The following is a 13,156-nucleotide window of genomic DNA, read 5'->3' as shown; positions in this document are numbered from 1 at the left end:
GGAATGATATTAATTTACATTGGTATCCTTGTTAATATATCACTGCCATGTGTATGTATGTATCTATTCATATATAACAGCATAGTTTTCTTATGTCTAAGTGGTCCATTCAAACCAATATGTTATGAACCGTGAAGCAGATGTAGCAGATGTTGTTGAGGGAGAGGGTAGGGAGTTTAAGGACATTAGGTGATGGAGAGGGTGAAGTACATATATGAATCGCTGATGAATTAAGAATGAAAGTGACCACATTGGCTTCCTATGAAAGAGAGGAATCTAGTGAGAAAGTTGTTACTCAAAAGTACCCATTTACCTTTCTTTAACAAAGCACATCTTTCTATGTGTAGCTTCTAAGAAAGTAAAATGGGCACTCTTACCTTTCACAAAGATTTCTTTCTTTAAAGAAAGTGGGAGGGTGACAACCTTCATCCTCAATCCATCGGCAATCCAAAGGTTGATGGCAGATGGAGATGAGAGGTGGAGATGGAGGTCAATGGAGGGATGAAGAGTGGACTAGTATGGGGAGGGGAGGTGGAGGGGAGGGAGATAGAGAGGGAAAGGGAGGTGGAGGGGAGGGATGGTTTCATGGAGGGGGAGGTAGCGTATTGTGAGGGGGAGGTAGTGGACTATGAGTGGGACATGAAGCTAGGAGTTAGAGGTCAAGAGGGAGTTATAGATTGGAGAGAGTGGTGGGAATAGACAAGAAAACACCTCTTTATATAGCAATTTAATGCTCCCAAAGAATAAGTTAATACTGCAGCAATCTATTGGAAAAATGTACAAGGTATGAATGTTATATATTTTACTCGCAATACAACCGTCTTAAAGGATGAACTTTTTAATATCTCTATCTGTCCCGCTAAACTGTAGCACTCTCTCTCTATCACCCTCTCTCTCCCTCTATCCATCACATTGAAATTTAACTTTCAAAAGAACAATATTTTGAAATTTAACTATAAAAAGAATTGCACATTGAAATAGAACTTTCAAAAGAACCACACATTCAAGTTTGGGTAAAGCTCTAAGATTTGATACATAGGAGGGGTATACATACAAATATACAATTGTCATAGGTCGTTTCTATTACAATTGAAATACCTATGAGAACATACCAATTGTCCATATTACTCAATCAAAAGCTCAAGACTAAGATAATAAGTACTCAATTAAAAAATCAAGACTAAAGCAAGGAGTGCATACTTGATTAGATGCATTGTCAATCAACCATACTGCATTGTCGTAGGTATAGCCCACAAGAATAAGGTCCTCTTTGGTCTTGGTTCAAGTGTCAATATCCATTCTATCTACATAAACATACAAATAGATAAGAACTAAATTCAAAACTTTAAACTAAATCCTACGGAGATGCCAAATGTTATGCATAAACACTAAGCGCTAAGTGCCAAGCACTATGCACTATGCATATATGCTAAGTGTTAAGCATTATGCATATATATGGTAAGGGGCCACACATTATACATATATGCTAAGCACTTAGCATTATATGCAACATTATACTAGATCCTAAAGCATATGCACTTTGCATAAAGTAGACATTGTGTTAAACTACATGAATACAAAGATGAAATTGACTTAAACTATATTCAATTCAGAATATAACAATGGAAGAATAAAAATACTTAAAGTAGATAAAACTCACTTGACATTGTAAGTGTTATAAAGCTCCAATTGGTAAGAATTACATTACAACTACCAAGGATTGCTAAAGAGGTGGTAATAATCTGGATCTTTAAGCGAGGCAAATTAGTGGCTATTTTATAAGGTGTAAGGGCTTTGTTCTTTAGTAGTTGTTGGAGCACCACTGCGCTCTCCTTGTAGTGTTCAACTACTTGGTTATAGATCTCAATAGTTATCTACTCATTATTGGGATTATTTATTTTTTTTAAGCCATAGATGAGGTTACCAATACTAAGGCTTTTGATGCTCACTTCAATAGCAAGGCTCTCTTGGTCTAGACAAAGTTCTTCTCGCACTTCCCAGATGACGTGGTGCACGTGTTCTATGAGATCCATGATGTGAGGCTTGGGCCAACCATAGAGGGGAACCTACAATACCGCACATGCACCAAGTCAAATATTTACCTATATGCATATACGCTAAGTGCAAAGTATATATGCTAAGTGCTGAAGCGCTAATCACTAAGCATATATACATATACACTAAGCGCTAATCACTAAGCATATATACATATACACTAAGCATAAAATATATGTTTAGCACTAAGCACTAAGCATATATGTTATGTGCTAAGCACAAAGCATATATGTTATGTGCTGAGCATCAAGCATATATATACTATGCATATACACTAAGCACTAAGTGTATATGCATATATGTTAAGTGCTTTACAATATGGATATATGCTAAACGCTAAGTATATAATGCATATATGCTAAGCACCAATCATTATGCATAAACGCTAAGCACAAAGTCTGAAGTATATATGCTAAGCATTAATCGCTAAAGCATATATGCATATATGTTAAGCACAAAGCATATACACTAAGCATATATGCTACGCACTCAATACATAGCATATACACTAAGCACTAAGCGTACATGCATAAATGTTAAGCATTATGCACTATGCATATACAGAAAGCAATAAGCATACATGCATAAATGCTAGGGATTATGCACTATGCATATACACTAAGTGTTATGCATTAATAGGTAAGCATATGCATATACACTAAATGCTAATCACTAAGCATATATGTATATACACTAAGCGCTAAACACTAAACATTATGTGTTATGTGCTAAGCATTTATGTTGAATGCTAAGCGCTATGTGTTATGCACTAAACCATGTTCAGTTTCAAGAAAATTATATAAAGTAATAATTTACATTTTCCTTCTCTCAAGGACAAGCCAAGAGTTGCTATGAAGAGAAGAGATGAAACTAGAAGCATTCTCTAAGTGGACTCCTACTCTCAAGGCGTACACAAGTATGCAAAGACAAGAGTGCCAACACAAGAACTAGATGAAAGTAGAAGTGCCCAGAGGGCCAATGTAGAAAGAAAGAGGTGCCGAAAGCTTCCAAAAACTAAGACTATGTATGTGTGTGAATGTGCTAAGGGACCACATAGCTATTAGATCAGAGAATTCAAAAGGCATGATTGTCGCTTTTCCCAAGTGTAGTCCTCACATTGTAAGGATGATGAGAGAGCACACAATCCTCTATAGCAACACCATCCACATAGCATAAAACACACAATGAATGAAGGGGGCACAACCGGCATGTTGCTGGAAAATACAAAACTTGATCTACCACAAATTTTCTTTGAAAAATCCAAATTGCACTATAACAGTAAACAAGAGACTAAATTTGTAGCACTAAATCCTTTACTAAGCTAGAAAAAAATACAAGATCCCACTCTTCAGCAGGGGAAAGCTCAAAAACAATGTTGCTTCTTGATGTTGTCTCGCTCCTCATGTTGTGTGATGTCTTCTCCACTTCTCATCTTCTTTGCTTGAGTGCTTGATCTATTTCCCACAATCGATCATCCACTCCCCTCTTCCTTCTCTTTATATAAGCCATGGTGCTTTTTGCAAAAAAGCTTTTGCTTTTCAAATCAATTTGCTGTTTTATTTTTTTTGAAATTACCTTTTTAGAACGTAAGAAAAAGATTTTTGCTTAATGTGATTGGGACTACTTTTTTATTGCCATGGGAAAGCACTCTTACAAAGGTGTTTTTTGTTTTTTTTATATTTACATAAAAATGGCCCTCTGCCACATCATCATCTCCTCCATGCCATGCAGACCCACCATAACCATGGAGTAGAGCACATGAATCAAGCAACACCCACCAAGAGGATGCCTCAAAATAGTAACCATGATCTATGGTTCCACCATCAGTAGTGCAGTTAGGAATACCGCCATGCCCAGGATGACCATCATAGTGGCCATGGCCACGAGATACAGTAGCAGCAATAGCATTGTTGTCAAATGGCAGGAATTGGCCACAACCACCACTAGTAGCAGCACGAAGAACCACTGCTACCCACACACGTACAGGAGCCATAGCCAAGGGACCTCTCTCTCTCTCTCTCTCTCTCTCTCTCTCTCTCTCTCTCTCTCCATCTCCATCTCCACAAAGTAATAAGCCCAATATTTGACTTAAATATCTCAAGTTTCATCTCACTTTTTACAAATGTGGGATTTTTTTAGCCTTAGTGTGTCGTACAGAAGTCCCTTTTTCAAGCAAAATGTTCCACCTTTGATTATCAATAGAAAACAACTAGCATCTCCAATGAGAAAATTAACTTAATAGCTTGATTTCCCACATACTCTAGTACATTCCATAGCTTTGGTCTATCTTGTATTGTGTCTAGGGCTTCATTTATTTCTTTCCAAAAATGGGGGTTTTCGCACTTTGTCCACTTGAAAACTTACGATTAAAAATTGATGAACTTGGAGGACTCGTATCTTTGCCACTACATCCAATTTCAAATCCAACCATATAGTCCTATTCCCATGATAATCAAGTATATTCCACAATCTTCAAGCTTCCCAATCCAACCTTCCAAGCTCTCATAAAAGTGCCTCAAAAAGTGATGTCTACAAGACTCTGAACATAGCAAAAGGCTCCATTTCTTTCACAATTACTTGATTTTGAAGCATGTATCAATCCATTCCTTCTTAAATATTTCATTCAATCCATTGCACGAAGGGTTGTAGCATAGTTGTGCATGATCTTTGCCTTCATGCACAAATACTCAACCAACTCACCTCTAAAACTCTGTGCATTGTCAAACAAAATACCCAAGGGCATTCCAAATAGTAACAAATGTCCTCATAAATGAACTTGGCCACCTCTTTAGCTTCTCCTAATTTTGTGCTCTTACTTTAGCTCATCTAGAAAGATAGTCCACTACTATCAAAATATAACATTCTCCCCTTCAATAATAGGCAAATACCTACTCAACTTTCCCTATGTTAAATCTAGACTCATCATCTTGGTGATCACCATTGCTTGCTTGCTTGCTTGAGACTAGGGCAAAACTTCGGTTGCGTGAGCTCCTCAATTTTCTCATAAGGGTTGGGAGAATCCTCTTCCTTCACTTGATTCACATCTAAACTCCTTTCATCTCCCTCCTCAAATAGTACTAAGTAGTTTACATTTGCTTCATATTCAATCTCTGAATTGTTGTCTAAGACCTCCTCTGAGCTAGATCTTTCACTAGAATATTCATTTTCATCCTCTTCATCTTCTTCTTCATCTAAATCCAAAAGCCTTCGGTTATCCATGTTAAACCTTTTTCTATCTCCATTTTGGTTGTAGAGAGTACTAATTCCTTTTCTCCAAACTGCATGGTTCCAATTGCCCTCAATTGAGCAAGGCCTACCAAGAATAATAGGGAAAGCACCTAATCCTACTGGCAAGAAATGGAAGTTCACCAAAGACTTGACAGAGATCAAGCTCAAGATTTGTACCATTCCCAAAAATCTAACCTTTTGGTGATTTCTTCACCATCCACATATGCTTCTTCAATGCTTTTACCCTTATGGTAGACCTCCATAATGGGTTGATGTCAAATAGCTTTGTTATTGCCATGACTTTGGCTAAACCTCTTGTAACCTCTTTCTCCAAAGGATTCGCTAGGGACTTCGACTACTTCTTTAATTTAGGCACCATCTCTAGAAGTTGTCCACATGTCACAACTCCTTTTCTAGCCATGAGATCTTCCTTCAAGTTGTAACTTGCTTACCCACCCCCTAGGGGAAAATCTATTACATGAACCTTTTTGCAAGGCTTTTGTTTCTTCTTGGTTTTGGCATCCTCTCCTTCTTTCATCTTTCCTTTCTTCTTGTTGGGAGGATCTACAACACCTTCAGCTAGATCTTTCTTTTTTATCATTCTCTTACCAAGTGGCATGACATTTGCTTTCTATTTCCCATTTACCAAAGTGATTGCAGTCACCACCTCTATTTTCCCCTTATCTTTGGGATTAAGAAAATTGGGTCTTGATTCATCCTTAATCTCCACACCATAATCTTTTGCTCTATTATTCATATGAGGAGGCAAAGGGAACATATCTCCACTAAACCTAGGGAATTTGTTATAAGCATCACTACAATGTTCAAGCTCTCCATAGTTGTAGCAAATAGGAGGTCTTCTGACATAAAAGCCTCTATTAACATCTCTTCCTCCTCCTTCTATTACATTAAATTGACCTCTGCATTTTTCCCTTCTGTATATAAAAAATGTGTTAAAATTTTTTAAAAAAATCTCTTCTGTTAAACCCACGTGCTATGCTTACATATTTATGAGTGACCTCCCCCGTCCCCCCATCCCCCCGACCCGAGATTGAGGGTTTCTTCCTAGTAGTCTCAATTGTCATATGTTGGGATCTCTAAGCTTTGAAGGGGTTTGTTCCTGCAGCACTACATGTTGTGGTAAATGCCCCTCATCTCTTACTTTGTCATCTTGAAGGGGTTAGTCATCTCTTAATAATCATATGTTGGGATCTCTAAGCTTTGAAGGGATTTGTTCCTATAGCACTGCATGTTGTGGTAAATGCCCCTCATCTCTTAGTTTATCATCTTGAGCCCATGTGAAAACATTCACAGACATCAATGCTATTTTCTCACTTCTGACACCATCATTCCTTGTGCTAGGTGACCGACATGGGTTGGGATAGTCTCTAACTAGATGATCACCACCACAATTGTAGCATTTAAGTGGGCCTCTTCAATTGACTACTCTCCTAGGATAGTGTCCTTCTCTTCAAGCCAGTTGGTTTAAAATCACATTGCTTGACACCACCATCCAAAAGCATATGGCATCTTCAATTTTAACTATAGATTTTGAGTCCATCTCTAAGTCTTCCATGATTAGAGCTTGGTTCTCTGGGTGTGTTACATAATTTTTTTCATCGGTGGTGTCAAGTTACCGCACTGCAACTATTGGCGCCGGTGGTTACAGCCCTAAAACATGTGCAGGCAAAGATAGTGCACTCTTTATTTTAGATTCGCCAACAAGTGTCTTTTGTTTCCTAATCTTTCCTAGTATGTACAAGGCACTAGCCTTCCATGTAGTCGTGTCGTCATGTATTTCCATGTTATCCATGTATGACTCTCCTTGTAATTTTTTGGACATACCATCATTTGCATAAATCGAGAGAGGCCCCTCATCTCTTTAAGGTCATCTTTAGGATCCACCAAGTCTAGTTGGGTTGTGAGAGGTGATGGTACATATGTCATGGTTCCTAACCTTCCCTAGTATGTACAAGGCACTAGCCTTCCCTGTAGTCGTGCCGTCATGTATTTCCATGTTATCCATGTATGACTCTCCTTGTAATTTTTTGGGCATACCATCATTTGCATAAATCGAGAGAGGTCCCTCATCTCTTTAAGGTCATCTTAGGATCCACCAAGTCTACCTGGGTTGTGAGAGGTGATGGTACATATGTCATGGTTCCTAACCTTGCCATCTTTGTCATTGAGATTAGGCCTTGAAGAATATTGCCTAGTCATCTTATCAAAGGCAAGTCCTTGATATATCAAAGGATGGTACAAGCCCTTGAGAAACCTATCCTTCATGTAGAAATCAATAAGCCTATCTTTCTCCATATGAGCTATAGACATTGTCGAGAGGGATCACCTGGTTACATGTAACATAACATGTGTGTGAATGAAGGGATATATTTTTAATAGGGGTATTCACATGTCTTAGTGAACTCAAAGTCTATGATTGATTAAATGTTTTATGTGCAACCACTTGCTCATTTAGTTCAACGTATACACCAGCATTAGCATAAATATATATACCTTCATAAGCACAGAAAAATCTGAACTTATGAATTTAGAGTTTGATAGAAAGCATTTGAAAGCAAATATAACAAAACACAAACAAACAAAACTAAGGACAACAATACTTGACTAAAGAAATCTTTCAAAAAAAACTAAAAACTAAAAATTAAAAACATATAAAATTTAAAAAAAATAAAAATAAAAAAAATAAAATATTTATATTATTGTTATTTTAATTATATTAAAAATAAAATAAAACGACATGCATACACATCATCATTAACAAGAACTAAAACTTCTGTGTTGAGATACTCTACCGTAACCTAAAAAGAGAAAAGCAACACAAAGAACTAAGAAATCTAGATCTAGAGCACTTACGAACAAGTGTAAAACATCAAGCTAAACTTTAAAAAGACTAGGGCTCGAAAGTGCAACCATTAACTCCAATGTATGTCCAGACATGAAGTGTAGGTTCATCAACTCTATCATGCATAGCGTGGACAATAAGCTACGACATCCCTACTCACGTCGTCAGTGCCCAAGAGTAGGTGCAGGTTTGTATAAGGTTAGTTCATAAGAACATACTTAATAAAACCAACAAACTGAGTTTCTATCACTTTCCGGAGGTGATGGGCATACTCAGCCATGATAGAGTCTAGCAAAAAAGACTCAACAAATGAATTAACTAAACTAACTCTATACTCAGCTGAAGTAAAAGAGACCAACAAAACATTTGACAAACTTAAAAGACTAAACAATGTTTTACTTTAAATTAGAACAACCACCTCTACTTTAAGATAAAACAAACCACGTTTACAAAAAGAGCCTTGATGTACCAATTGTTCATTTCATCGAACACAACATCCTTGCTTACTCTCATCTCACATGTAACAAGGTTGTAATACATGTATCCCTTTTTTCATTGGAATATCCCAAAAATACACATGTTTTAGCCTTAAGCAAAACAAGCAAAATGTTGTTTGTCATTTACGCAGCCCAATCATGCTTTCTCAGCCAAACTTGACATGCTATAAAGCTCTTCTTTCACCATTTTTTTTCTCAACTTTCGCCGCTGCTTGTAATCTTCAGCCTGCATGTCAAGTACTGAGTCACCGAGTATCACTCTCATTAGCCCATCGAACAACCTGCGCACATCTGGCACATCCACGTTACCCACTTCAGCTCGTGGCAAAGAAAACCACTCCGAGCTCAAATAATATGTCCCCACCAGCATCGGGTTGTCTTCATAAACTGCTTGTGGATTATCAAGAAAATTTTCCCTGTAAAACTTCGTGCCCCTCTTCAACTGTACCTGCAGTTCATCAAAGCTCTTTGATGTCACGCCTGTAATTCGCTGGTGCTGCTTAAACTCAAGCATTGAGTTCATATCAACCTCCCCATTCTGAACTTGCACGTACCCCTCGGGGACGAGAATGCCATACGACCACAAAGAGCAGGTCATGACCAGCACATAGATGGGCATTCCATGACCGTTACTGATGTTAACCAAACAATGCCTGGCTGCATAAAAACCTCCTTGGAAACGCGCATTCCACTTGTGTGCGTCTTCCAGGAACTTGCGCTCTAGGATGCAAGCAACCCTGTCTGGATTAATGCCAACCTGGGGATTTGGGGTTGCACGCTTCAGCGGCCTCTCGTCCAAGACGTGGAGCACACCATCCGCAAACCCAGTAGCAGCATTATCATCTTCTTCTAAGTCACCAGGAAGCCTTGCAGCTTCCTCGGGGAAGAGCAGCAATCCTTCGTTGTCGCCATCTGAGCGGTTGGCCCCAAGCGGCCCCTGTACCTCTTCTGTATCTGGCACAATGTAAAAACCTACATTTTCTTCATCATCAAGCTTTCTTTTCTTACTTCCTTCTTTTATTTCATCATACGACCACTTTCGCTTTGACCTGGCGCAAATATTATTGTGGCGTTGCACTTCTTTTCTTGAGGGATTTGTGAACTGCCACAGACCTTCCAAGAAGGCAAAATGTTTGGGGAAAGCCTGCCGCTCAGTTTCGGCCTGGCAATATGTATGCTCAACTTCCACGAATCGTGAGAGCCATTGCATTCTAGCCTCAAAAGTTTCCTTTTCATCCAAAACATTGCCTTCGAATTTGTCTCTCATTGGAAACCGGTAGCCCGCAGGAACATCAATAATTTTTATCAACGGGAAGTTGGCGGCAAATAAATCTCTGTGGTAGAAGTTAGGAGGAATGTGGGCTGGATCAGTTACTCTCCACTTTTTCCTCTTCCTGCTGTGCTCTTCAATCTCAACACCAGACGTTGCAGCCACAGTCTTGTCCTGCTGTTCAAGATCCCGCTTGTCAGTGCCACCATCCTTGTTCAGTCCATCATCTTCTTCCCTCCTCTCTTCCCGCGCTGTATCCCACTTGCTTTCGTAATGATTATGCAACCGCTCTATGAGATCTGGATGATTCCCAGCCCTTGGCAAACCAAGCACCCTGAGTATTTCCATAACTGCACAATTGTTGCAAAAAAAATCAGGAAAATAAAAATACATACCATGTAAATTTTTTCACAGATTTTTCATGGAAAAATCAGGACAACGGAAATACATACGCTGCGGTTTTTCCATGGCCTTGATGTCCACCTCTGAGAGGTTTTCAAGGTCCTGTGGAGCAAGGACGTCTCACTCCAATCTCATGACTTTCTTCAATGTGGATTTAGCCGAACAAGAAAACATCGCCATGGCCTGCACTCAGTGTTCACAGCGAAGAAGAGGATTTTAAGTGTTTGTCAACACTGAAAGAAAGCCACTTACATGGCTTTTAGAAGCAATTTAAAATAAGTCATTTCTCCATAAGTAGGTAAAACTGCTCCCAAGTTGTTGGCGAGAAAAATTTGCTACTTTGCAACTGAGAAATTTTGGTATGCCTACTAGATTCTACATTTGAAAAAAAAATTGAGAGCCCACTGTACAAAAGAAATTTAAGTGCAATGAAAAATACCTCCATATACCTTTAAAGTGCAGCTTCTAAAGGCATGCAGCACGTACTGTAGCATACTAGAAGAATTTCGCATGAAGAGGAAGAACAAAGGAGCCAAATTCAAGGGAAAGTAATGTTGCAACTTGTATTAAAACATGGGCAACAAACAAGTGACCAGGGTAACACGAGTATGTACATACACATCTCGATGCATCTTTGGCAATGGTACATGCATGAACTGATGTGTTCTCTATGAATTGTATATGCTAGCAAATGGTGTGCATACCTAAATTCATGAGCAAGAAAATTGCACAATATTCCAAGTGTAACTTGCTGCAAAAAATCACTATTTTTCTGCCTTAAAACAAGGCTTAATCGCCATTTTTTCTCACGTACAAACTCTGTTTAAAGTGAGCTAGTGCTCAAGACGAAGAGCATGACGAGCTCTACGCAATCAGCCAAAGAAGACAGCAACCTAAACAAATGCAACATGTGGTTATGCTTCTTATCTTGCTGCCCTTTGTTTCCAACATGCAAGTTCCTGTAATGGGTGTACTAAAGCATGGTCAACAACAATGCATGCATGGGATACATATCCTCGTGAGAGTTGCATTATGTGACAAGCAACTTACCTACCTGCAAGCAATGGAAGCTCATGCTCTGGCATTAACTTGTGCAATGTAGCCAGCCCCACAAACTTGCACGCTCTTGCACAGAAGGTGGTATGATGTGGCCAAGCGAAGATCAGAAAAACCATTCAATGGAAGCACATGCTCTAAAGCTTGTGTGATGTACCTATATGCTAGCATACAATATACACCCTTAAAGCACTGATTGGCATGCAACTGTGTTTGACTACAATCACCCATGCTTCGCATGCACATGCAAACTGATGTGGATGCATGAAATCTGAAAACATAGCTGTGTGTCTTGCAGGAGAGAAGCTATCTTAGCAACATGGACTTCATCGGCTTCATGGTTTCTTATCTACCAAGGGACGTAATCGCAGGGAAAATTTGAGTCTGAAATAGACAATCAATAGCAAAGACAGAAGGTCATTCCATCTATGTGTGTGTGTGTGTGTGTCTGCGCGCGCAAGTGCAAAGACCATGGAAACCTGGCTTCACCCGTTCAGGTTGTTTGAGCAGCAGCAATAAACCGTCAGATAGCAGCACGCAAGTGCAAAGACCATGGAAACCTAAAAAGTACCTGGCTTCACCCGTTCAGGTTGTTTGAGCAGCAGCAATAAACCGTCAGAGTGATTTGTAGGAAGAGGAGCCCTTATTTTATAGTAATTTCTAGTAAATTCCATAACTAAAATAGGCAAATTTTAGCCCATAAATATTTACATGTAAGTTGTAACCCCTATTTTTTTCGGACACTAGGGGGGGAGGAGAAAGGTATCTCTTGTCTCTTTTGGGTGCATGAACATTATCTTCAATGTCCAGAGAATGTGTTTTGATGGGAGTGCTCCCTATTTGGTGTTGTGTATGTGCCGCGTAGTGTTCGAATATGGATTTAATGTGAGCACCCATGGAGCCTTGAGGTTTCTCTCTCTCTCTCTCTCTCTCTCTCTCTCTCTCTCTCTCTCTCTCTCTCTCTCGCGTTTGCACCATTGCAAACAAATTAGGTGATTAGAGTACGTGCTTGATTAAAGGATGAGGGGAGCCTTTGCAATGCTATAAAAGATAAATTTAAATATGCAATGCATGGGCATGAAGCGCGTGGTAGACATAACGCTTGACTTCTAGACTTGTATAGTACCTCATTGCAATGCCAATACAAGCTTAAGTAAAATATGTACTTTAGCTTTATGCAAGAAGCTTATAGGAGTGCTTAAAGGAGTGAGAAAATTGCCATGCGATGGCCTTGGATCAAGCAAGTGCTTGGATATTGTGTGTCATGTTAATAATGGCAATTGCAACAATTTAGGGAGCAAAGATTGTTGTAACTGCATGCAAAGTGTACCAACCACACAATATCCAATAGAAATATGTCTCATTGTTGGTGTTGGATATAATCATCCATATCATTTACATGGCAACTATCCCTAGCTACGAGCATCTACTAGGTGACCTAAGCGCTTTTGTCAAGCTCAATGTATCTAGGTCACTTTAGATGTATCTCTCAAAGCTATATAATCAGCCTATGTACTCTCATTTGTAATACACAAGGACATAATGCAAGACTAGCATTTCATGTGACTCTCTCTCTCTCTCTCTCTCTCTCTCTCTCTCTCTCTCTCCCCCCCCTTAATCTCTAATTAGCATTATTAACCATGAATGGTAGCTTAAATAATCCACCTTAGCCTTGCACTAATCTAATCATTAGCCACCATGAAAATTTACATGGTATCATAGCTTTTAGAATCCTAGTTTAGCGGAATCTACTCTTTAATCTCTTTATATTAATATCTATATGCA

General features: G+C 39.0%; 1 protein-coding gene across 3 annotated transcripts; it reads right to left on the bottom strand.

The window, feature by feature from the left end:
- Positions 1-8,539: 8,539 nt before the first annotated feature.
- Positions 8,540-11,969, bottom strand: LOC147623273 (uncharacterized). Of its 3 annotated transcripts, none has more exons than XM_086821381.1 (3): positions 11,851-11,969; positions 10,366-10,498; positions 8,540-10,263 (listed from the first exon to the last, which is right to left on the bottom strand). In XM_086821381.1, the coding sequence occupies exons 2-3, from the start codon at positions 10,379-10,381 to the stop codon at positions 8,780-8,782; spliced, it is 1,500 nt and encodes a 499-aa protein (XP_086677507.1). In that variant the 5' UTR covers positions 10,382-10,498; positions 11,851-11,969; the 3' UTR covers positions 8,540-8,779. The 3 variants fall into 3 exon arrangements, with proteins under 3 accessions (XP_086677507.1, XP_086677508.1, XP_086677506.1); XM_086821382.1 differs by lacking the exon at positions 11,851-11,969 and having other exon boundaries at positions 8,540-8,934; positions 9,092-10,263; positions 10,366-10,566; XM_086821380.1 differs by lacking the exon at positions 11,851-11,969 and having other exon boundaries at positions 10,366-10,596.
- Between the last annotated feature and the right edge of the window lie 1,187 nt (positions 11,970-13,156).

The sequence above is a fragment of the Cibotium barometz genome, chromosome 27 (genome assembly GCF_041138505.1).
Source record: "Cibotium barometz isolate CiBa-2024 chromosome 27, ASM4113850v1, whole genome shotgun sequence".
NCBI lineage: Eukaryota > Viridiplantae > Streptophyta > Polypodiopsida > Cyatheales > Cibotiaceae > Cibotium > Cibotium barometz.
Note: the sequence above shows the minus strand (reverse complement) of the source record. Positions and strands in the feature narration are given on the sequence as shown.